Genomic DNA, 23068 nt, shown 5'->3' with positions numbered 1-23068 from the left:
TCAGAAACTGAGGTGTCGAGAAGTTAAGTAACTTGCCCAAGATCACCCAGCAAAAAACAAGAAGAGCTAGGGTTAAAAACTAGGTCATCTGACTCTGAGATCCATGCTCCTTCTACTAGGTCACCCTTTCCAATCAATCAATCCAGCAAGCAGTGGTGTGGAGCACTGTACTAAGCACTTGGGAGAGTACAATACAACAGAGTGGGTAGACAACCCAAGGATCTTACGGCCTAGAGGTGGATCCAGTTACTGCCTCCATCAGTCCACTTAGACATCATCAATTACCTCCTCCTTGCCAAACTCTGTCTTAATTCCCCTCAATTTCTCAGAAGCTTTGGACACTATGGGCCATTGCCTTCTCCTGGAAACATTATTTAGCCTTGGCTTATCTGCCTCAGACCTAATAATTAATAATAATTGTGTCATTTGTTAAGCGCTTACTATGTAAAAGCACTGGGCAGATACAAGTTAATCAGGTCCCACATAGGGCTCATGGTCTAAGAGGGAAAACAAGTACTGAATCACCATTTTGCAGATGAGGTAAATGAGGCAGGGAGAAGTGAAGTGACTTGGTCAGGTCACACAGAAGATGAGCAGCGGAGCAGGGATTAGAACTCACATCCTTCTGCCTCCCAGGTCTGTGCTTTATCCAGTAGGCCATGCTGCTTCTCATACTTCTCTACTGGTTCTCTCCCTACTTCTTTGGCCAGTCCTTCTCTGTTTCCTTCACAAATTTCTCTGCCTCCCACTCCCTAAATGTGGGAGGCCCGAAGGTTCAGTACTGGGTCTCCTTTTCTTTTCAGACCACGCTCATTTCCTTGGGGCTTATCCACTTCCATAGTTTTACCTATCACTGGTATGGAGATAACCTTGTTAGCTCCAACCTCTCTCCTGCTCTGCAATCTTATTTATTTTTCTCCCTCTCCACCAGATGTCAGCTGCTGCCCCGACCACCTTCCCACTGCGACATCCAGGGCTCTCGATGGCCTCCTCTAGGGGACCGTCGGGACCGTCATCTTGGCCTGGTCAGGATTCCGCCCCAGCTCTCCTTGGTGTTGCTGAGAAATCTCCAACCCAACCTGTCTTCCACCACTCTAATGGACAGAGAAAAGCAGCTGCAGGGTGGTGCTGCTTCCACAAAACCTCTGGAAGAGTGGGGCGGTTGCTACTGCAGCAGTCACTATGGCTGCAGTTGTGACTGTGGACCCTTAGCCACAAGAAGCCCAAAATTCTGCTCCTCTAGCCAGAGCACATTACAGATCTTTGGTTTTTTTTTTTATGACATTTGTTAAGCTCTTACTATGTAATAATAATAATATTGGTATTTGTTAAGCGCTTACTATGTGCCGAGCACTGTTCTAAGCACTAGGGTAGACACAGGGGAATCAGGATGTCCCACGTGGGGCTCACAGTCTTAATCCCCATTTTACAGATGAGGTAACTGAGGCACAGAGAAGTTAAGTGACTTGCCCACAGTCACACAGCTGACAAGTGGCAAAGCTGGGATTCGAACTCATGACCTCTGACTCCAAATCCCGGGCTCTTTCCACTGAGCCACGCTGCTCTCTGTGCTAGGGATTGTACTAAGCACTGGGGTAGAGACATGTTAATCAGGTTGGATACAGTCCATGTCCCTCACTGGGCTCAGTCTTAATTCCAGTTTTACAGATGAGGCGGCTGAGGCAATGAGAATTATGAATTATTTTGGTATTTCCTAAACGCTTATTACATGCCAGGCACTGTACTAAGTGCTGGGATGTATATGAGCAAGTCGGCTTGGACACAGTCCGTGTCCCATGTGGGGTTCACAGTCTCAATCCCCATCTTCCAGATGAGGTAACTGAAGCACAGAGGAAGGGAAGTGACTTGCCCAAGGTCACACAGCAGACAAGTGGAGGAGGCGGGATTAGAACCTATGATCTTTTGACTCCCAGGCCCGTTTTCTGTCCGCCTCTCCATGCCGCTTAGTAACTTGCGCAATGTCACACAGCAGACAAGTGGCAGACCCGAATTAGAAATCAGGTCCTTCTGACTCCCAGGTCTCTATCCATCAGGGCTGCTGCTTCTCTTGTTTTTTGTCTTTTATATTGTCTTAATGTTTTATTTTTCATCTTTCCCTATATGTCTGTTGCCAGTTTCCTCACCCCCTAATTTTTATTTTCAATTGTGAGCTCCCCAGGGGACAGGGGCCGTGTCTAATTCCCAAATGTATATTCTTTCCCAGATCTTAGTACTGTGCTCTTCACGTAATAAGAGTTTAATACATACATACATACATATTACTATTAATGCTATAACTATTACTACACAACTCTGGCTTCCTCAGGAACCTCAAATTCACTATGTCCAAAACTGAACTCCTCTTCCCTCCCAAATCCCCTCCTCTATATATGATTCCCATCTCTCAAGCCTGTAGTCAACTTCCATATGTTGCCAAAGCCTTTTGGTTGTTGTTCCTCTGCAATGTTTCCAAAATCCTCCCCTTCCTGCCCATCCAAATTGCCACCACGCTGGTCTGGGTCCCTGTCATATTCCTTCTTCATCAGCCTTCTTCACTGAGCTTCCTGCCTCCAGACTCTTCCAGCTTCCCCAGTTCATACTATACTCTGCTCCTGGAATCATTTTTCAATACACTGTTCTGTATCCATCTCCTGACTCCAGAAAAACTTGCAATGGCTGCCAATCGCTGGCCACATAAAACGGATTGGTTGACCATTAGTTTTAAGGACCTCAATCAGCTCTCTCCCTCCTTCATACCCATTCCCTTCTCCCACTCTTCTGCAGCTCACATGCTTGGTTCCTCCCCAGCCAAACTACTCAGTGTGCCTCATTCTTTGTCATCTCATCTTTCTCATCTTCTCATCTTTTCTACCTCTTAGATTGTGAGTCCCAGGTGGGACAGGGACTGTAACCAGCCCTTTGCACACACATCAAGCACCTAATAAAATACTATAATTATTATTAATTTAACATCATCAGTGGGTCTGAACTCTGGAAAATGGTCAATAAATATTGCTACTTTGAAGAATTCATTAGAAGACTCTGAAACTCCTTAATGACTGGCCATGTCAAAGCCATGGGTATCTTGTCTGATTCAGTCTCCAGGGTCAGTGGAGTACAACAAAGATACATGTTGGGCCCAGCTGGTCCTGTTTATTTCTTCTATTAAGCCCTGATGGAGGATTCAACAAAAGACCTACATTCAGGTGTTCCAACACTCCTCTGGAAAACTTCTATCTCAACCAGACTCTGAGACTCGAAGTCCTAGAGTCAATCTCTTCAGCCTTGGCACCCCTGAATTGTGCAGAGTTCCTGTTTGCTTGCCCATATTTTTGTCATTCAGTGGAACACCTTTTCAGTGGGGCTCTAAAATGATATTTTCTCAAAGTCTTCAGGCTTCTAAGAGGAAACATTATTTATTCATTCCTTTCCATTATTCCTAACTAAAGTTCTCATTTTTCAGTGTTTCATTTCCCTAAAATTTAATATCCTTGTGTTGGTGGCCTCTGACCTTTCTTACCTAGCAAAAATGTTCAATTCAATCATGCTGTGATCACTATTTCCAAAGTGACCTTTTCTCTAACTAGTTCCAGCACAGGCCCGTCTCTAAATGAAACCCAGAATATTATTTTAAAGAAGTGTTTTTCTGCCCGGTGTAGAGGGCTGGTGGTGATCATTCATTCTTTGTTCCGCAGTTACACACTTGTACTTAGTGAATTTGGTCCCATCTTGTGCAGGTAGACTAGCACAAAAGCAGCATGGCCTAGTGGAAAGAGCAGAGGCCTGAGAGTCAGAAGGACCTGGGTTCTGTGTGATCTTGGGCAAGTCACTTCACTTTTCTGTGCCTCAGTGACCTCAGCTGTAAAATGGGGGTTAAGACCCTGAGCCCCATGTGGGATATGGACCGTGTCCAATCAGATTAGTTTGTATCTACCCAAGAGCTTAAAACAGTGATTGGCACATAGTAAGCACTTAACAAATACTGTAAAAATAAAAAACAAAATCTAGCTTGTGCAGCAATCAAGAAAAGAAGTGCTTTCCTTGAGTAGAGATTTCAGGAAGATAACGTTCTGAAGTGGCAGATTTGAAAACAACAGACTCTGCCAATTGCCCACCTAATGATGTACTGAGACACTCTCTTTATGGGCACAGAATATGGAATGTTATATTGGTCACACAGACATTGCTTCATATGGATAAGATTTCAGTACTAGTCACTGAAAACAAATATACCCCTTTATACATTAAATAACTATAGCATTTTCAATAAGGAGAGGTGTGGGTTCACTTGTGCAGAGATCTTGGAAAGAATGGGTGACAAACAAGTAGATTTGAAAACAGCAACACTACAAGAGAAGAACATCAAAAAATTTCAAGTCTCTTGTCTGGGGAATTATTCTTTTTCTGAAACATATTTTTAATTAAAGGCATGCTTTTTATGTCCATCCTTTGACTAGTTCATCAGAAGAGTCCTTTTTTAAAATCTCCACTACAGGTATAGCATTTTTGCTGCTCTGATTTCCTTAAAAGATTGCGCATTTAAAATGTTATTTTCTAATACTATTCAGACGGTTCACTTTCTCTGCCTTAGAAGAAAAGGATGAAAGGACATTTAATCAGATTAAACACTATGCCAAATGAGGACTGAAAGCAACATACTTAGGCAAACAATCATTTTAAAATTGCTTTGCAAATCAATTTAAATGTTCTGAAAAAATCCTGAACTGAGAAACTGTAATGTTTATTTACATTCCATTGCTGCCCTTTTGGTCATTTCTTAGTTCCTTAAGTGCTGCTTTTGATGATAACATGAAACTGTTTTAAAAGACAGCAAAAAACTAGATGTGTTAAGTTAGACATAAAACAGCCAGTGCTGTTATTTGGCAAACAATGTGATCATTCCTTGAGAAGACCTACAGTTAACTTTGTTTCTGCTGCAGTATTACATCTGCCCTGTTTCACTTCAGACTGTCATGATTCCGTGTGGAGAGAACATTTAGGATTGCAGCAGCAGTTGCTCTTTTTGCTGCCTGTTTCCAGAATTTCTTGATATTGCCTAATGTGGACGAGGCAGAACTCAGGAGGACTGTGGCTGGACCTGAATGGGGGAAGCTGACACAGCCAAACTGTAACGTTTCTCCTCTCTGACCCCAAGGTTTCTAGGTCTGGTTCTGCATCAAGCTGAAATATGGATGAGATGGAAGACCGACTAGTTTGGAAAAGAAGAATGCAGCCTCTCTTATCTCCCCTTAGACTCTGGAGGGCAAGATGACAGTCACAGAATTTTGAAGGCAAAAACAGAGTTCAATAAACTTTCCATTTTATTCAAAATGTTCTGACTTTTGCTGACCAAGATTTTCATGCTTTCATTCAGTCGTATTTATTGAGCGCTTAATGAGTGCAAAGCACTGTACTCTAAGCACTTTCTCAACCCCTACCATTTTCAATCCTGAAAAATGGAAATGCAATGATCAATTAATAAAAACATGGAAAGCTCACTGAGTGGCGAATCAGAAAAGCCCATGGAGAGTGGCCGGATATGTCCAACTAGGTCAAGGAGGGGTTTGAAGAATGTCTCAAACTCACAATGAAAGTGTCTTCAACTACAGCCACTTACTAAAAGTGGTTTTAAAGAGGGCACCCATGAATGTAAAGGATAAAAATAAGGAAGCTCAAATAATTTTTTAGTTTAGTCTTGGCTGAGGAAAATGTAAAAACATTGCCACACCTGAAGAGCACAGTTTGTACCTTGTATTAAATAATAATAATAATAATAATATTTGTTAAGCGCTTACTATGTTTTAGGTTGGGTGTATTGCTTCCTGTGATCCCAACCAGCCAGACGGATAGGCTCCATGAGAAGACACACCCACAGGGGGCCTAGGCAAGAGCCTTATAAGAACTGTAATCGATAGATTAGGATAATTAAGTAAAAGAAGCTCGATGTAAGGGTCAACAAGTATAGTATAAAAGGCTGGGGGAAACGCCAGTTGTGGCTGCTCACTATCCTCCAAAGGGAAGGCAGAGAATGAGCCCAGGACCAGGGACCTCTTAGGCCAGGAGTGGCCATGCCGGTCTGCCTTGTTAAGGACCTGAACACGGAACAAGAATGATCACCTCGAGATAGGAAATTCTTAATGCACCTGGGTTGAGGATTTAAATAGTGTTAGAGATTTCACTGTCCCTGGGTTGAAGGACCAATAGAAGCAGGATCCATTATGCTTGATGTTTTTCTGTATGTTAATAAATGTTTTCTTTCTGTGATACTGAGCATTGTGATTTATTTCATTGGTAAACCTGAATCACGAACCCCTTGCCCCTAATTGACTTTACTGGGATATAATACATACCCAAATTAGTTTTTAAAGTAAAGAAGTCTGGATCACATTGTAGTTATCTCAGTACATATTTAGCTAATTAGTGGAGCCTCGATTAGAACCCAGTCCCCTGACTACCAGGCCTGTGCATTTTCCATTAGGCCACACTGCTTTTCTTGTGAGCTCCTTGAAGGCCAGGGATCAGAGAAGCAGCGTGGCTTTGTGCAAAAAGCCCAGGCTTGGCAGCCTGAGGTCACAGGTTCTAATCCCCATTCCTCCACTTGTCAGCTCTGTGACTTCGGGCAAATCACTTAACTTCTCTGTACCTCATTATCTTATCTGTAAAATGGGGATTAAGGCTGTGAGCCTCATATGGGACAACCTGATTACCTTGTATCTACCCCAGCACTTAGAACAGTGTTTGGCACATAGTAAATGCTTAAGAAATACCATTATTATTATTATTATTATTATTTCAAATTCTCATCCTAGTATTGTTTCCCTAAGGCTTAGTTAGGACAGTGCTTTGCCCACAATCGGTGCTCAGTAAAAACTATTGCATAGATGGATGAATGAACAAACTACCCACCTTACACAGAGGTTGGCCATGATGAACATTTTGTCTGATTGGGGCATTGATATGGTTATCCTACTCAGATCCTTACAGAATTTTTTGTTCTCCTCCTTGCTCTTTTTTATTGTTGAGGCATATGGACAAATGGAGGAAGCAAGTCATTTTTGGATAAGCAGGCAAATGTAAGGTCATCATTTGGTCACTTATGCCTCTGCATTGATTTGGAAGACCAGACACTAAGGACTAACCGATTGCAAATCCATCTGATGGGTCATTCCGAAGATGGAGAAACCGTGGGGACTAAGGGAATGAGCAGGGGCCTGGGAGTCAGGGGACCTGGGTTCTAATCCTGATCTTCCACTTACTTGCTGGGTTACCTGGAACAAGTCACAACTTCCCAGGTTCTTCATCTGTATAATGGGGACTAAATACTAATTAAGTATAACCTATATCCTGGGCCACCTACCTGGGTAGGATTCTTGGTAGGGAAGGGGATGTCTGAACTGCACTGTGCTGTATTTCACTGCAGCCAGTCTAACTTTGCAAAGAAGTGATGATTTCAAAGTATCCAATCAGATTTCCTATTGGAGGCGGAGTAGGGATTGAGAAGGTAGGCCCAAAGGAAAGAACATCTACCTGTTCTCCCCATCTCCCCCTTATACTGTGAGACTGCTGTAGACCGCACAACCATCCTTCCCATCTCACAAGCCCGTAACCATGGTGTCATCCTTGATTCCACTCTCTCATTCACCCCACATATCCAATCCATCACCAAATCCTGTCAGTCTCGCCTTCTCAGCATCAGCAAGATTGGCCCTTTCCTCTCCATCCAAACCGCTACCAAGTTAGTACAATCACTCATACCATCCTAACTGGATTATTGCATCAGTCTCCTTTCTGACCTTGCAACCTCCTGCCTCTCCCTACTTCAGTCCATACTTCACTCTGCTGCCAGGATTATCTTTCTACAAAAACGTTCAGGGCATGTCACTCCCCTCCTCAAAATCTCCAGTGACTGCCTATCAACCACCCGCATCAAACAAAAACTCCTCTCTATTGGCTTTAAGGCTCTCCATCACCTTGTTCCCTCCTACCTCACCTCCCTTCTCTCCTTCTACATCCCAGTCCACACACTCCTCTCTGCTTGTGCTATCCTTCTTAATGTACCTCGATCTCACCTCTCTTGCAGCCAAACCCTGGCCCAAGTCCTACCACTGGCCTGGAATGTCCTCTCTCCTCAAATCCGCCAATCACTCTTCCCCTTCAAAGCCCTACTGAAAGTGCACCTCCTCCAAGAGGCTTTCCCAGATTAAGCCCCCTTTTCCGAGGTGCCCCTCCTTTCCGTGTCACCTCAATCCGCTCCCTTTGCTCTCCCCCTCTGCTGCACAGCACTTATGTATTTATGAATATATCTATAATTCTATTTATTTTTATTGATGCCTGTTTACTTGTATTGATGTCTGTCTCCCCCGTTTTAGGCTGTGAGCCCATTGTGGGCAGGGGTTGTTTCTCTTTATTGCTCTATTGTACTTTCCAAGCACTTAGTACAGTGCTCTGCACACAGTAACTTCTCTATAAATACGATTGAATGAATGAATGAATGAATGAATGAATGAATGAATGACTGTGGAACAAGGACTATGTGCCCAATCTGATAATCTTGTATTTCCATCAGCACTTGGCATACTGTAAGCATTGACCGATACCACTAATATTATTATTGTTTGCAGAGAAGAAAAGGTAAAACTGTGTTTTCCAATAGGCAAAGGGCTGATTCACTTCAGTTCCCAAGAGTAAGGGATTGTTTTGGGTGGAGCCAAGCTCCCACAATCCTTTTGGAGATGCTTGGGCTCTTTCCTCTGGGACTGGCAACGGTAAGCTGCTGTGCTCCGAGATTTAGCCTGAGAACAAGTGGTGAGTCACCATCCTTAAATCAATCCTCAGGAAAAATGTTAATCAAGGGAATGAGGGACTGGTTTTCAAGTGTATCTTTTTTTTTCTCTCTTTTGGCCTCACTTTCTTCAGGTGAATCGTTTCTTATTAAAGTGCTGTTTTCTGGCAATTTACAGTACTTCAAAATGTTCACAGAGTACCCTTCACCTTTTCAAAGAACTTATGCAGAGTTCACCTAGGGCCTGGCCAGATTCCATTTCTCCTTCATTTCTTTGGAATGTCTCAACTGATGGGGTACTTTTCATTTGGGGTACTCTAGCAAAGGAGGTCTTCTTCCCACACCACTGGCAGCAGGCATGTGCTTGTGCTTTTTTCCAGTAGTGGTGACATTTGTGCTGAGCAATCCACATTTCTCACTTAGACCCTCTGTGACCAGCATCAGCCACTGCAGAGACAGCTGACTAGGGTCATATATACCTAGACTTATATAATGTGTTTATGTGTTCTTCCTTTACTCCAAATTTTTTTATAAACAGTAGTTAATTGTTGCATTTAGTTGTCTTTGTTTCCAGTTTGTGTCTGGTTTCTATGATAGATCTCCTATTTGGCCTAAGTGGTTGCTTTGTAATTTATTATTTTCTCTTGGAATTCCATAATATTTTTTAAAAAGCTGCCATCTTACCAGCTTCAACAATTAGCAATAGTCAATAATTACAATGTATGGATTATCCTGACATTCCCAGAAAGCAGAAAGTATGAGAAGAATGGATGTCAGGGGAGTATCCCAGGAGCTGCTTTATTGTAAACTGAAATGGAGAAAAAGCAAGCGGGGAGGGTAGTAATAATAATAATAATGACATTTATTAAGCACTTACTATGTGTCAAGCACTGTTCTAAGTCCTGGAGTAGATACAAGTTAATCAGGTGGGACACAGTCCCTGTGCCCTGAAGGGCTCATGGACTAAGGGTAGAATAGATATGCTAAAGATCCAATGAGGCCTAGTCCAAAGTAAAATGGTATAGTAACCAGATGGTTGGGAGACAATAGCAACCAGCATAACAGTCTTTCTATGTGCAGCAATCAGGAATGGGTGGCTTTCCTTGACCAGAAATCTTGGGAAGACTTGAGTTGTTAGAGGCAGTCTTGGAAATAATAGCAAGGGTACTGAAGTTGCAAATTTAGAGTCAAAGTAAGGAACTCTCATTTGAGGGACATAATATGAAAGAGATTATGGATCACACCTCAGTCTCTTTAGCCATTTTCTCATGGAAGGATACGGTCTCTCACTTGCATCATCTTCAAAAACCAATGCCATGTGGGTGCATATGAGTGTCTGCCCTTGGGACCCTAGGTTCTGTCAAGAATCCACATTTTATTGCCTTTTTCTTCTGCTAGATTCTTGGGATCACTGTACTCTCCCAAACACTCCCCCAGTGCTCTGCACAGAGTAGGAATCAATAAATTCTACTGGTTCTAGCCATAGTCCTTTAGAACCAATTACTGAAAAGAATCCAAGAGTATCAGTGTGGCTTCAGACCACAGTGGAACAACAGTAAACATAATCTTTGCTGGAGAAGTTAAAAGGAAGTTAATAGGACTTCACAAAAGTATCTGGCAGCCTCACTAAACTAGGGTTTTTGTACCTAATAAAAAATGTTGGCTGACCTAAAAAGTTTACCAAGTCCCTGAGATTACTCTTCGGTGATATGGCTGCCTGTACAGGACTCATCTGCGCCTCCTCCGCCTCCCCCAGGGAGCTGAGCCTCGGACTGCCCGGACCCGCGCCCGCCTCATCCTTTCCCAACCTGGACCTTCGCACCCCCGCTCGGGAACTCCGACACTAAGGATCTTCGCCCCCGCAGACCCCCAGCCACCAGCTCCCATTCCCCCCCCCCCCCCCCCCGGCTCGGGCCCAGGGACATTGCGCTCCCCTTCTCGACCCTGGGGACATTGTGCTCCCCTGCTCGGCCCTAGGGACATTGTGTCCTCAGGGGACATTGTGTCCCCCTGCTCGGGCCCGGGGACATTGTGCTCCCCAATCGCTCCCCCACTCCGCCTGAGGCGGCCATTTTGGGAAGCCCCCACTCCGCCTGAGGTGGCCATTTTGGGAAGCCTTCACTCCCCCTTGCCCCTTGAGGTGATTCATCTCCCCCGCCCCGGGTGACGATGTCCTTGTTCTCACCGTGTTACCTTACCTTAGCCACCGCCTAGGGCCGCAACCCATCCCGGACAACCTCAGGGCCCCCCCGCCGCCACAGGGACATTTGGTCATGAGCTCTGGGACTCTCTCGGCCGCTGGCCGCTTGACTTTGAGTCTGATCGGGTAGGGTCGGTTCATCCCCCGACCCTGGTCATCGCCTGCTTATTAACACTATTGTATTGTGTCTTACTGTACCATGTTGCTATATTGGCGATTTCGCTTGTTATTGTTTATTGTCGTCAGTGCTGACACCCACCTCTCTGGCCTCACCAGCCGCCTGACTTTGAGTTTGATCAGGTCGCCCCTTAATCGAGCCTACCTCCGACCCTGGTCATCGCCCGCTTATTAACACTACTATATTGTATCATACTGTATCATGTTGCTATATTACCGATTTCGTTTGTTACTGCTTACTGTTGTCAGTGCTGCCACCCACCTCTCTGGCCTCGCCATGTCCCTCCTCCCCCCCTCCTCCGTCCCGCCCCTTCCTATCCTCCCCTTCCCCCTCTCGCTCAGATCTTTCCCGCTCTCTCCTCTGTCTCCTTCCCCCCTCCCCTCCCCTGCCCTAGAACGCCACTTTACCAGCACTACCTCTCTTCCCCCTCCCCCTACTCTTCCCCCCCACCAAACCCCTCCTCATCCCCTCCCCCCTTCTCTCTTCCCCACCCATGCCCCATCCCAGTCCTCCTGTCCCACCGCTACCCCTCATCCCCCTCACCCTGTCCAGGGCCCCGCCACCTCCTTCCCATCCAAACCCTCCCCTCCCCCCGCCCTTCCTCCCCTCCCCCCCTTGCACCCACAGCTACTTTCAAGTGTGGCCTCTGGAACCCCCTCTCTATTACAGGTAAGCTACCTTTCGTCCATGACCTTTACCTCTCCCGCTCTCTCCTCCTCCTCGCCCTTTCGGAAACGTGGCTCTCTCCCGAAGACACGGTCTCCGCCACCGCTCTCTCCAGCGGAGGCCTCTCCTTCTCCCACTCCCCCAGACTCACCGGTAAGGGAGGAGGTGTCGGCTTCCTCCTCTCGCCCCCTTGCCGCTTCCGCGCTATCCCTCCTCCCCCCTCCCTCTCCTTCCCCTCCTTCGAAGCCCATATCATTCGCCTCTACCACCCACTCCAGTTACTTGTCGCCGTCATCTACCGCCCTCCCGGTCCCACCTCCGACTTCTTCAACCACCTTGACCCCTTTCTCACCTTCCTTCTCTCCTTCTCTCTGCCCACTCTGATCCTTGGAGACTTCAACATCCATATGGATGTACCCGACGACTCCTCTGCCGCCCGCCTGCTATCCCTCCTCGACTCTGCCGACCTCCTCCTCCACCATACCACGCCCACTCACCGACTCGGTCACACCCTCGATCTCGTCATCTCCTACCGCTGCACTATCTCCTCCCTCACCAACTCTGAAATCTCTCTCTCTGACCATAAACTTCTCACCTGCCTCATCTCTCACACTCCCTCCCCCTGCAAATCTTCGCTACTGCCCCACAGAGACCTCCGCTCTCTCGATCCCATCACTCTTTCCAATAGCATCTCTCCTCACCTTGCCGCCCTGTCCTCTCTTCCCACTCTCAACGATCAGGTCTCCGCTCTCAACTCCACCCTCTCTACTCATCTCGACTCTCTCGTCCCCCCCTTTCCCTCCGCCGCTCTCGCTCCACTAACCCACAGCCCTGGATCACCTCCTCCGTCCGCCTCCTATGCTCCTATGCTCGAGCTGCTGCGCGCTGCTGGCGAAGTCCAAGCACCAAGCCAACCTCACACACTTCAAATTTATCCTTTCCTGCCTTAACTCTGCCCTCTCCTCCGCCAGGCAAAGCTTCTTCTCCTCCCTCATCGACACCCATGCCCGTCACCCCCGCCGATTGTTCCGGACCTTTAACTCTCTCCTTAGGCCCCCTGTTCCTCCCCCTCCCCCATCTCTCACCCCCAGTGATCTGGCCACCTATTTCCTCATGAAAATCAACACGATCAGGTCTGAGCTCCCCAAAGTCACCCCTCCGCCTCTCCCCTCCCCCCCACCAACCCCCTCCCCTACTTTCCCATCCTTCCCTGCAGTATCCTCAGAGGAGATCTCCTCCCTCCTCGCAAGTGCCACCCCCTCCACCTGCGCCTCGGACCCCATTCCCTCTCACCTTATTAAAACCATCGCCCCTGCCCTCCTCCCTTCCTTAACTTCTATTTTTAACCACTCAATCTCCAAGGGCTCCTTCCCCTCTGCCTTCAAACATGCCGTCTCCCCCATCCTAAAAAAACCCGCTCTTGACCCCACTTCCCCCTCCAGTTATCGTCCTATCTCCCTACTACCCTTCCTTTCCAAAATCCTAGAACGAGTCGTCTACAATCGATGCCTAGAATTCCTTAACTCCCATTCTCTCCTAGACCCCCTCCAATCTGGCTTCCGTCCCCTCCACTCTACCGAGACTGCTCTCTCTAAGGTCATCCGTGACCTCCTTCTTGCCAAATCCAATGGCTCCTACTCCATTCTAATCCTCCTTGACCTCTCTGCTGCCTTTGACACTGTCGACCATCCCCTCCTCCTCCATACCTTATCTCACCTTGGCTTCACGGACTCTGTCCTCTCCTGGTTCTCCTCTTACCTCTCTGGCCGGTCATTCTCGGTCTCCTTCGCTGGAGCCTCCTCCCCCTCCCATCCTTTAACTGTTGGAGTTCCTCAAGGGTCAGTTCTTGGCCCTCTTCTGTTCTCCATTTACACTCACTCCCTCGGTGAACTCATTCGCTCTCACGGCTTTGACTACCATCTCTACGCAGATGACACGCAGATCTACATCTCCGCCCCTGTCCTCTCCCCCTCCCTTCAGGCTCGCATCTCCTCCTGCCTCCGGGACGTCTCCACCTGGATGTCGGCCCGCCACCTAAAACTCAACATGAGCAAGACTGAGCTCCTCATCTTCCCTCCCAAACCCGGTCCTCTCCCAGACTTCTCTATCACCGTGGATGGCACGACCATCCTTCCCGTCTCTCGGGCCCGCAATCTCGGTGTCATCCTTGACTCGTCCCTCTCGTTCACCCCACGCATCCTATCCGTTACCGAGACCTGCCGGTTTCACCTCTACAATATCGCCAAGATCCGCCCTTTCCTCTCCACCCAAACGGCTACCTTACTATTACGGGCTCTCGTTATATCCCGGCTAGACTACTGTGCCAGCCTTCTCTCTGACCTCCCTTCCTCCTCTCTCGCCCCGCTCCGGTCTATTCTTCACTCCGCTGTCCGGCTCATCTTCCTGCAGAAACAATCTGGGCATGTCACTCCCCTTCTTAAACAACTCCAGTGGTTGCCTATCAACCTCCACTCCAAACAAAAACTCCTCACTCTAGGCTTCAAGGCTCTACATCACCTTGCCCCTTCCTACCTCTCCTCCTTTCTCTCTTTCTACCGCCCACCCCACATGCTCCGCTCCTCTGCTGCCCACCTCCTCACCGTCCCTCAGTCTCACCTATCCCGCCATCGACCCCTGGGCCACGTCCTCCCGCGGTCCTGGAACGCCCTCCCTCCTCACCTCCGCCAAACTGATTCTCTTCCCCTCTTCAAAACCCTACTTAAAACTCACCTCCTCCAAGAGGCCTTCCCAGACTGAGCTCCTCTTCTCCCTCTACTCCCTCTACCATCCCCCTTCACCTCTCCACAGCTAAACCCTCTTTTCCCCCCTTTCCCTCTGCTCCTCCCCCTCTCCTTTCCCATCCCCTCAGCACTGTACTCATCCGCTCAACTGTATATATTTTCATTACCCTATTTATTTTGTTAATGAATTGTACATCGCCTTGATTCTATTTCGTTGCCATTGTTTTTACGAGATGTTCTTCCCCTTGACTCTATTTATTGCCATTGTTCTTGTCTGTCCGTCTCCCCCGATTAGACTGTAAGCCCGTCAAACGGCAGGGACTGTCTCTATCTGTTGCTGACTTGTTCATTCCAAGCGCTTAGTACAGTGCTCTGCACATAGTAAGCGCTCAATAAATACTTTTGAATGAATGAATGAATGAATTGGAGAAGCCGATCCTTTTCCCGTTGTTCGCAAAATAAAATATGACTGTGCTAAGTCGAGTTCTGCTTAGCCTAGTCTGTGCAACTATGCTTGATTAGTAGTGGTAATAGTATTTATTAAGCATTTACTGTGTGTAGAGAGGCATTCTAAGCACTGGGAGAAAATGCCAGCCCCCTGGCCCCTCCGAGACAGTAAATTCCTGGGCAGGGAATGAGTGTATCAACTCCATTGTACTGCACTCTCCCAAGCACTTAGTACAGTGTTCTGTGTAATCATTCAATTAACACCATTATTTGATTCATAAATTGGAATTAGACGCGGTCCCTGCTATTCAAGGAGCTCACCATCTAAGAAGGACATTAGGAATGCGGAAGCTGGATCTGAATACATTCCAACCAACAGCAGGCCTATAAGCTGAAGCAAGTCCTCTAGATACACATATGAAAGGAGACCTGCAGATAATCAGAATTAGGATTATGACAAGCAGCATGGCCTAGTGGAAAAGGTATGAGTCTGGAAGTCAGGCTTCTACTTTCGGCTGCGCCACCTACCTGCTGTGTGATTTTGGGCAAGTCACTTAACTTCTCTGGGCCTCAGTTTCCTCATCTGTAAAATGGGGATTTTAGACTGCGGGCAGGGACTGTGTCTGATCTGATTAACTTGTAATTACCCTAGTGCTTAGTAGTACTTGGCAGATAGTAAGTGCTTATTATTATTATTATTATCGATTATTATTAGTAGTAGTAGTACTATGTTGAGCTTTTCAATATCACCAAAATGCTACAGGCTAATAACTTATCTGAAGTAGAGTGAATGTGTAGCAACCCAGACTTTGTAAACCCTGTTCATAGCAAAGTTTTCTGATGGAAAACACCCTGATGAATACATGACTGAAGTGTGCTACCCAAGGTAGTCACATAGTCCAATAATTCAAAAGCAGTCAGAGTGATATAGAAAATTGAATCCAGAAATGTATATTTTTTTAAAAGACTGGTAGAGGCCAGTGTCAACATGGCATCAGAATTTATATTTATAGAGCAATTTAGTGTTCAGCCTTGTCCAAACTAAAGATACAACTACTTTTGAAATTTTCATCAATGCCACCTCTGTGTCATCAAATGGAAAGATAGGAACACAAACAATGAGATCCCGGAATGTTGCCTGCTCCCCAATATTAATAATGTAGGAATCACTGTATCTCTCCTTGAGTAAATAGGACATGTGAGAGACTACTCAGATAATTGTTTCATGGTGTGCTGGAACGAAGAAACCATGAGCCGTTGGACAGTAGAAGAAACACTTTGAAGATACAATGAAGTCAAAACTAATACTCTGCAGCAAAATGGGACAGTTGAAAAACAGCAGAAGACCAATCAGCTTGCTATTCAGGACTTGGCAATAAAGTAACTCTCTCGGAACAGAGATTTGGGGAAAATCATGATGTCAAGGGGGAGAAGCAAAAATAGCAGTACACCCTGCAAATATCATGTGCAGCCAGGAACACTTTTTATATGAGCGTGATATGATGATGCTGATGATGGTGGTATTTGTTAAGCACTTACTATGTGTTAAGCACTGTTCCAAGTGCTGGGGTAGATACAAGCTAATCAGGTTGGACACAGTCCCTGTCCCACGTGGGGCTCACATTCTTAATCCCTATTCTGCAGAGGAGGTAACTACGGCACAGAGAAGTGAAGTGACTTGCCCAAGGTCACATAACAGACAAGTGGTGGAGCTGTGACTAGACCCCAGGTCCTTCTGACTCCCAGGCCCGTGTTTTATCCGCTAGGCCATGCGGCTCTTACTAAATGAAAGCGATATTAAAGAGGGATGTGTCAACAGTTCTTATCCAAGATCATTCAAGAAGTAGAAAGCCATATTTTGATCTTCTCTAGATTACAGATAGATCTTTAGTTGTTGGAATCTAAAAACTCCTAGCTTTAAATTGTCCTCTGCTGATTATGATCCTGTTGTTTCTATAAACTCTGATCTCAAATCTGAAGGATGGAACATTCAGATGGCACTGGATGGGCAGTCATGCTAAGTACATAGGTTTAAGCTTGGCTTGGGAAGATTAGGCTGAGGCTCTGGTTAAAGTCACTTGTAATATTCCATCTCTACTACTGCATCAGCCTCCTCACTGATCTCCATGCCTCCAGCCTCTTTCAGTCCATATTTCATGCTGCTGCCTGGGTTGTTTTTCTAAAAAAATGTTCTGTGCTATGTCTCCACTCCGGAAAATGCCTCTGAAGGGGCCAATCTATCTCCATGTCAAGCAAAAATTCCTTACCATCAGGTTCAGGGCATTCAATTACCTCTCTCCACCATACTTTATCCTTACTCTTCTCCTAGTGCAGTCCAGCCCGCACTATTTGCTCTTCCAACACCAACCTACTCACTGTTACCCGTTCTCATACTGTTACCCGTTCTCATCTTATCCACTGTCTGCCCCTCGTTCATGCCTCCCCTTCCAGCCTGGAACTCCCTCCCTCTACATATCCAACAGACCATCCCTCTCCCATTCTTCAAAGCCCTAGTGAAACTACATCTGCTCTCATCCCCTCCCCCTATTTTCACTCCATTCTGCTTCATCTGTGCACTTGATTCCATCCCTAAGAACTCAGGTACTCAACCCAGCTCCACCCCCACAGTCCTTATGTATATATACTTGGTTGCTTCCCTTAACTTTAATTTGTTTTAATTCTGTCTTCCACACACTCTGGGGCCCCTCCATCAGTGCCAATGAAAGCATCCATGGTAGCTGTCCCCTTCCCTCCTGCTTCCGAGACTCCCTGCTCCAGTATGCTCTGTGCCTGCCAGGCCAGAGATAAAAGCTGCTCCCCCATGTACGCACAGCATGAAGCCTCCAGCAAACCCTAGAAAGACTGGTGGCAGTTGGTGCCCTAAACTCTGAGCCCCAAGGTGACTGACATTCTTCTTCTCCTCTAGCCTCATCACCCTACCAGTTTTGTTTTTATTTTGTTTATTTATCCATGATGTGTTTTAGTATTTCATCATTCCTGGTGCTTCCTGTCTTCCCCCTTAAGCATCTTAGATTGTGAACCCCCTTAAGGACGGCTACCATGTCTAATTTCCACCTGTGTACTCTCTCCCAGCATTTAATTGAGTGCTCTGCACACAGTAAGCACTTACTAAATACTATTACTATTATTCAGCTTTTTGAGGGCAGAGATCATGTCTACCAACCGTACTGTACTTTCTCGAGCTTAGTATAGTGCTATGCACAAAATAAATACTCAGTGTAGACGACTGTTTGATTGATCATGGCTAACCAAATTGCAGGAGTGGATCTGACTCAACAAAAGGGGACTGAAACTTAATCCTCTTTTTAAAATATAAATCTAGCTTCACCTTATATTATGGTTTTAGTTCAAAAACCTTCTGCAGTATTAGCTCGTGTAATGCAAGGATGACCTGTTCTTTTTCTCAAATTCAGAATCTTCACGGAGGATAAGAAAAATAGTGAGGATCCAAACAAGACCTGAGGAGTTAATCAGCACATAAGTATAGTACTGCCCAACAGGAAGAAAATAAAATACAAATAAATCTAGACAATGAAAAAAGGATGAATGCTGGAATAGGTTAAGAAGAATATTAAACTAAAAGACTCTCTTCAATTTACTCCTCTGAAATATCACACTATGGTTGTTCATTTTTCTTTCTTTCTCTTTCCACTTGAAAGTGAAAGAAGTTTGCATCTACTTCAAATAACCCCCCAGGAATCTAATGTTCTGGCTTTCCCACTGAAAATCTGGGAAAGGGTATTTAGTCAAAGGGTATTTATTTTTCTCAGCAGAAGAGGACAAATGCTCATGATTGCCCTGAAAGGAAGAAACAATCATATAAAAATATGAACAACATCTTACCTCATTGAATCTTGTCACGAGATCTTCAATAGGGTTATGCTCCCCATTCTGGGATGGAAGAAGAGATGCCGATATAGAGGCTTTGATACATGGCAGTTCATGCTGGCCTTCAGCATTTCCCAAATCCCGGGTTAAGAGGCAGAGGTAGTCAATAGGTAAAACCTTTCGGTAGATATTCTGCTCCTGCTCAGTCAGAATGCTGGCGACCTCTTCCGGAAACTGAATGAGGGACTGCAAATCTATCAACTCTTTACTGAATCCAGATCCATTGGAGGAGAGGGTGTTTGAACTTGCCATGGAGGGGCTCAGTTGGCGTGCTAAAACAAAACAGAAATGATCACATGAAGTTTCTCTTCATTTTCCACAGACATTTTCTATTTCAACAATCATTTAAACATGATACTGTTACTGCCATCCTAGAGAAAATGTTGTTGTCTTCTCCTCTACTTAGAAGCTGCATGACATAGAGGGAAATCAATCATTCAGTGGTATTTACTGAGCACTTACTGTGTGTAGAGCACTGTACTAAGTACTTGGAAGAGTACAATACAACAGAGCTGGTAGACAGACTCCCTGCCCACAACCCACTTATAGTCTAGAGGGGGAGAAAGACATCAAGATAAATAAATATATGTAGAGGAATAGCCTGGCAGGGAGGAGTTCTGGAGTCTAATTCTGGCTTTCCCACTGATTAGGTGACTTTTGGAAAAGCATTTTACCTCTGGGGGCTTCAGTTTCCCTATCTGTAAAAGGGATGCAATAACTGATCCTGTTCATCTCTCAGAGATTTTTTGTAAGATAACTTCACCTAAAGCCAGCAGGCTATCTATCCAGTTTCTTGCACAGCTGGACCAATATCCATTTCAAGTTGTACTTAAACATCAAATGGCAGGACAAGGACCACCCACCACAAGGACTTGGAATGCAATCACTTTACCAACATTGAGGCAGTGAATTCATAATGAGCCATACAATACAAATTCACTGGGTGAGAGATAAGAAGAAGAATTTGGGTACTAATTCCAACTTCACCACATGCCTGATATGTGACCTCGGGTATGTCTCAGTTTGCCTCAGTTTTCTCAGCGGTAAAATGGGAATTCAATACCTGTTCATCCTCCTCTTTAGACTGTGAGCTCCATGTGAGACAGGGACTGTGCTGAATTTCCATTCCAGCACTTACAGCAAACAAAATAATCGTAATAATAATTATAACAACAATTACATCCCAAGTGCTTTCAGGTACCACTGGCTCAACCTTTTGCAGGATTCAAGAGTGGGTAGTTAATCATATAGTCCTTAACAGGATGTTATAATCATCATCATCATCATCATCATCATCATCATCATCATCATCATCATAATTCCATCAATTGGATAATCAGCCCCAGAATATGCTCAGAAATAAATATAAATTTTATATTTAGAGATTAGAGAAGCATACAAGAATAGATTTCTTCTTCTTCTTCTTTATTACTGTTGTCAACAACATCTATTTGGTCCAGCACGCAGACCTATGCGCTAAATTTACTTCATCTGATTTCAGGTCTTTTGAATTTGTTTTTCAGAGGGAATTTATTTCTGCTGTCCACTCTCAGATTCATCAACAGCAAAAATGCATCTTCCCAGAGTGGGCCACAACCAACAGATATAATGGATCAGTCATGCAGAATTGGAAATTGTTTTCAACTATCAGCGAAGAGAGTCATGCAATTTGTATATATTTTTTTTCTGATTCTGATTTCAGCATACCTTGGAAAAAGTTTACACAACCACTCAGAAGTTAAAAAAAATGAATTTACAAATGGAAAAGTCTCAAAGTTGCATAATTTTTACATTAGAGGTTATATTTAGTCTTCCTTGGGGTAACTGATACCTCTCTCTCCTATATATGTACCTGTCACCAGTCCCCTCTTCCTCTTTTTCTTTTAGATTGTGAGCCCCCCAAGAGGCAGGGACTGTGTCTAATTCCCACATGTGTATTCTTTCTCAGGGCTTAGTACAGTCCTCTGCATACAGAAAGTGCCTAATAAATATTATTACTACTATTACTGACATAGATCATAGAGTCTCTAAAACACTGGACCACACTGCCCAGACTATTGCCCAGGCACAAATGAAAACCTGTACATAAAAATACTTTGTGAACATTAAGCTGAAATTACATTTAGCTTAAGAAAAGTGGTTTGCCTTGTTGAGGAACTAGCTAATAGCAAAACAAATCTAATAAACATAATTTTAGAGAAATCTGAATTACTTCATCTTCATAAACAAATAGGAACACAGTGTTCTAAGCTTTCAAGCAAATAAACAAAAGTCTCATTAAAGACCCAGTTAATAAAATCACAAAATTGGCCTCTGAAAATGCTGTCGGAATTTTTACCTAAGCTGAATCAGTAAAACACAAATTCTGGGGAAATATAATAAAAGCCAACTTGCAACTGCAAACTGCCAGGAGGAAGACATTCAACCCTTGTGGTCCTATGACACTAAAGAAAGTTTAACAACATGACACCTAGCATTAAGCTGTTTGTAATTAGAAAAAAAAAGAGCTACACTTGCTCTGAGTTTTTTGAGACAAGACATGCCTCCAATGGCCCAAGGAAGGAAATCAAGAATGTTTTTATATTTCTTACCATGTTTGAGGGTAAATGGGGTGGTGAAGGGGAGTTTGTGGGGCACTGGGGAATGTCCAGTGGCTCTCAATGCTTGCTGGGCATCATCCCCACTGCACTCTGCTAAGGGCAGGAGGGAGGAGCAGCAGGAGATGCAGCTCTCCTACGAGCAGTGACTCCACAAATGCACCTCTGAGGAATCCCATCCTCTCTAGATTAGGAATATATTTTTTAAAATCACCCCAAATCTCCATTTTATGTGGGGCTAATACATTTAGTTTTAATACTTATGCAAAAAGATTTGGACATCCTATTTCTCTCGATCGCTTATGTTAAACATTCTTATAGGATTTCCCTAACTGTTGTTTTTAACTCCAGGCATGAATTCCGCATCCTAGGAAAGACCATACCTGGGGAGGGCAGGGGGTGTCAGTGTTCTTGCCCCTCCCTCCCTTTTGGTCCAGTAGAATTGACCATTGAAAGTCCCCATTGGCCCCAGAGCCACATCAGCACAATTTAAGGAGTGGAATACTGTACTGGTAAGAGGTCCCACTCCAGAATGACATTCCTTCCTCCCACCCATGAGCACTTACCTGACATAGGATACTCTGGCTTGGCCCCACTCTGAATATGGGAAGAAAGAGGAGCTCCTTCAGGCCTGGACCTTGGGATGCAGCCCTTTAAGTACCTCCTGCATGGGATTAGTGCTCATGGGGATTAGTTGGCGAAGGCCTCCTGGATGAGGTGAGTTATCTGGAGGCAGTGAACTTGGGGAGGATCATAGTTTGGCAGAGTTCCCCAAACAGTCAAGAAAAGCATGAGCAGGAGTTCATTCATTCATTCAATCGTACTGATTGAGCCCTGTGTGCAGAGCACTGTACAAAGTACTTGGGAGAGTACAATACAAAAATAAACAGACACATTCCCTGACCAGAATGAGCTTATAGTCTAGATAGGGAGTGGAGGGGAAGCCTATGGCACCCAGTATTTCCTGGAGGACTCCCATTCAAGTACTATCCTGGCCTGACCCTGCTTAGTTTCTGAGATCAGATGAGATTGGGCACGTTCAGGGTGGTATGAGAGTTCAGCCATGGGAGTCAGTTGCAAGCCAAATCCAGTTAGTTAGGAGGATAACTTGGGAGGGAGGAAGAGCGAGAGCTGGGGGAAGAGCGAGAGCTGGGGTGTAGCGGGAGAAGAGGGCAGACCAGACACAGCAGATGGCAAAATCTGCAGTTACAGTAACCATGACTACAAGCCTCAAACACTTTGATATATTTTTAAAATGATTGTTTATTTTTTAAAAAAGGAAATTGGTTTGTTTTAAGAGAGTCTGAACCTTACTCTCTTTTATATCATCTGTTATTAAAATCACATTTCCATCCCAGGTCCATAAAAAAAGGCTTATGTGCCTGTCAATGGAAATAGTTTTCCTACTTGAAAGAAAAACCTATGCACATTACTTCTGATTTAGAACACACTGACTGCAAAAATGACCTGTACCAGGACTTCAGCAGGTCAAAATGCACTGGTTCTAAAGAAAAACACACATGGGCATGGGAAAACATTCACGGTTGA

At 45.1% G+C, this 23068-nt stretch overlaps 1 protein-coding gene across 1 annotated transcript in view; it reads right to left on the bottom strand.

Annotated features, from left to right (window-relative positions):
• PLCE1 (phospholipase C epsilon 1) overlaps positions 1 to 23068 on the bottom strand; it is a 363948-nt gene that overhangs the window by 122717 nt on the left and 218163 nt on the right. Inside the window, 1 exon segment of the mRNA XM_029060510.2 lies at positions 18879 to 19195. Within this exon segment, the coding sequence (XP_028916343.1) occupies positions 18879 to 19195 (317 nt within the window).

Source organism: Ornithorhynchus anatinus, chromosome 3, assembly GCF_004115215.2.
Source record: "Ornithorhynchus anatinus isolate Pmale09 chromosome 3, mOrnAna1.pri.v4, whole genome shotgun sequence".
In the NCBI taxonomy this organism is placed as follows: Eukaryota; Metazoa; Chordata; class Mammalia; order Monotremata; family Ornithorhynchidae; genus Ornithorhynchus; species Ornithorhynchus anatinus.
The sequence above is the reverse complement of the archived record's forward strand: the minus strand, read 5'-3'. Positions and strand labels throughout refer to the sequence as shown.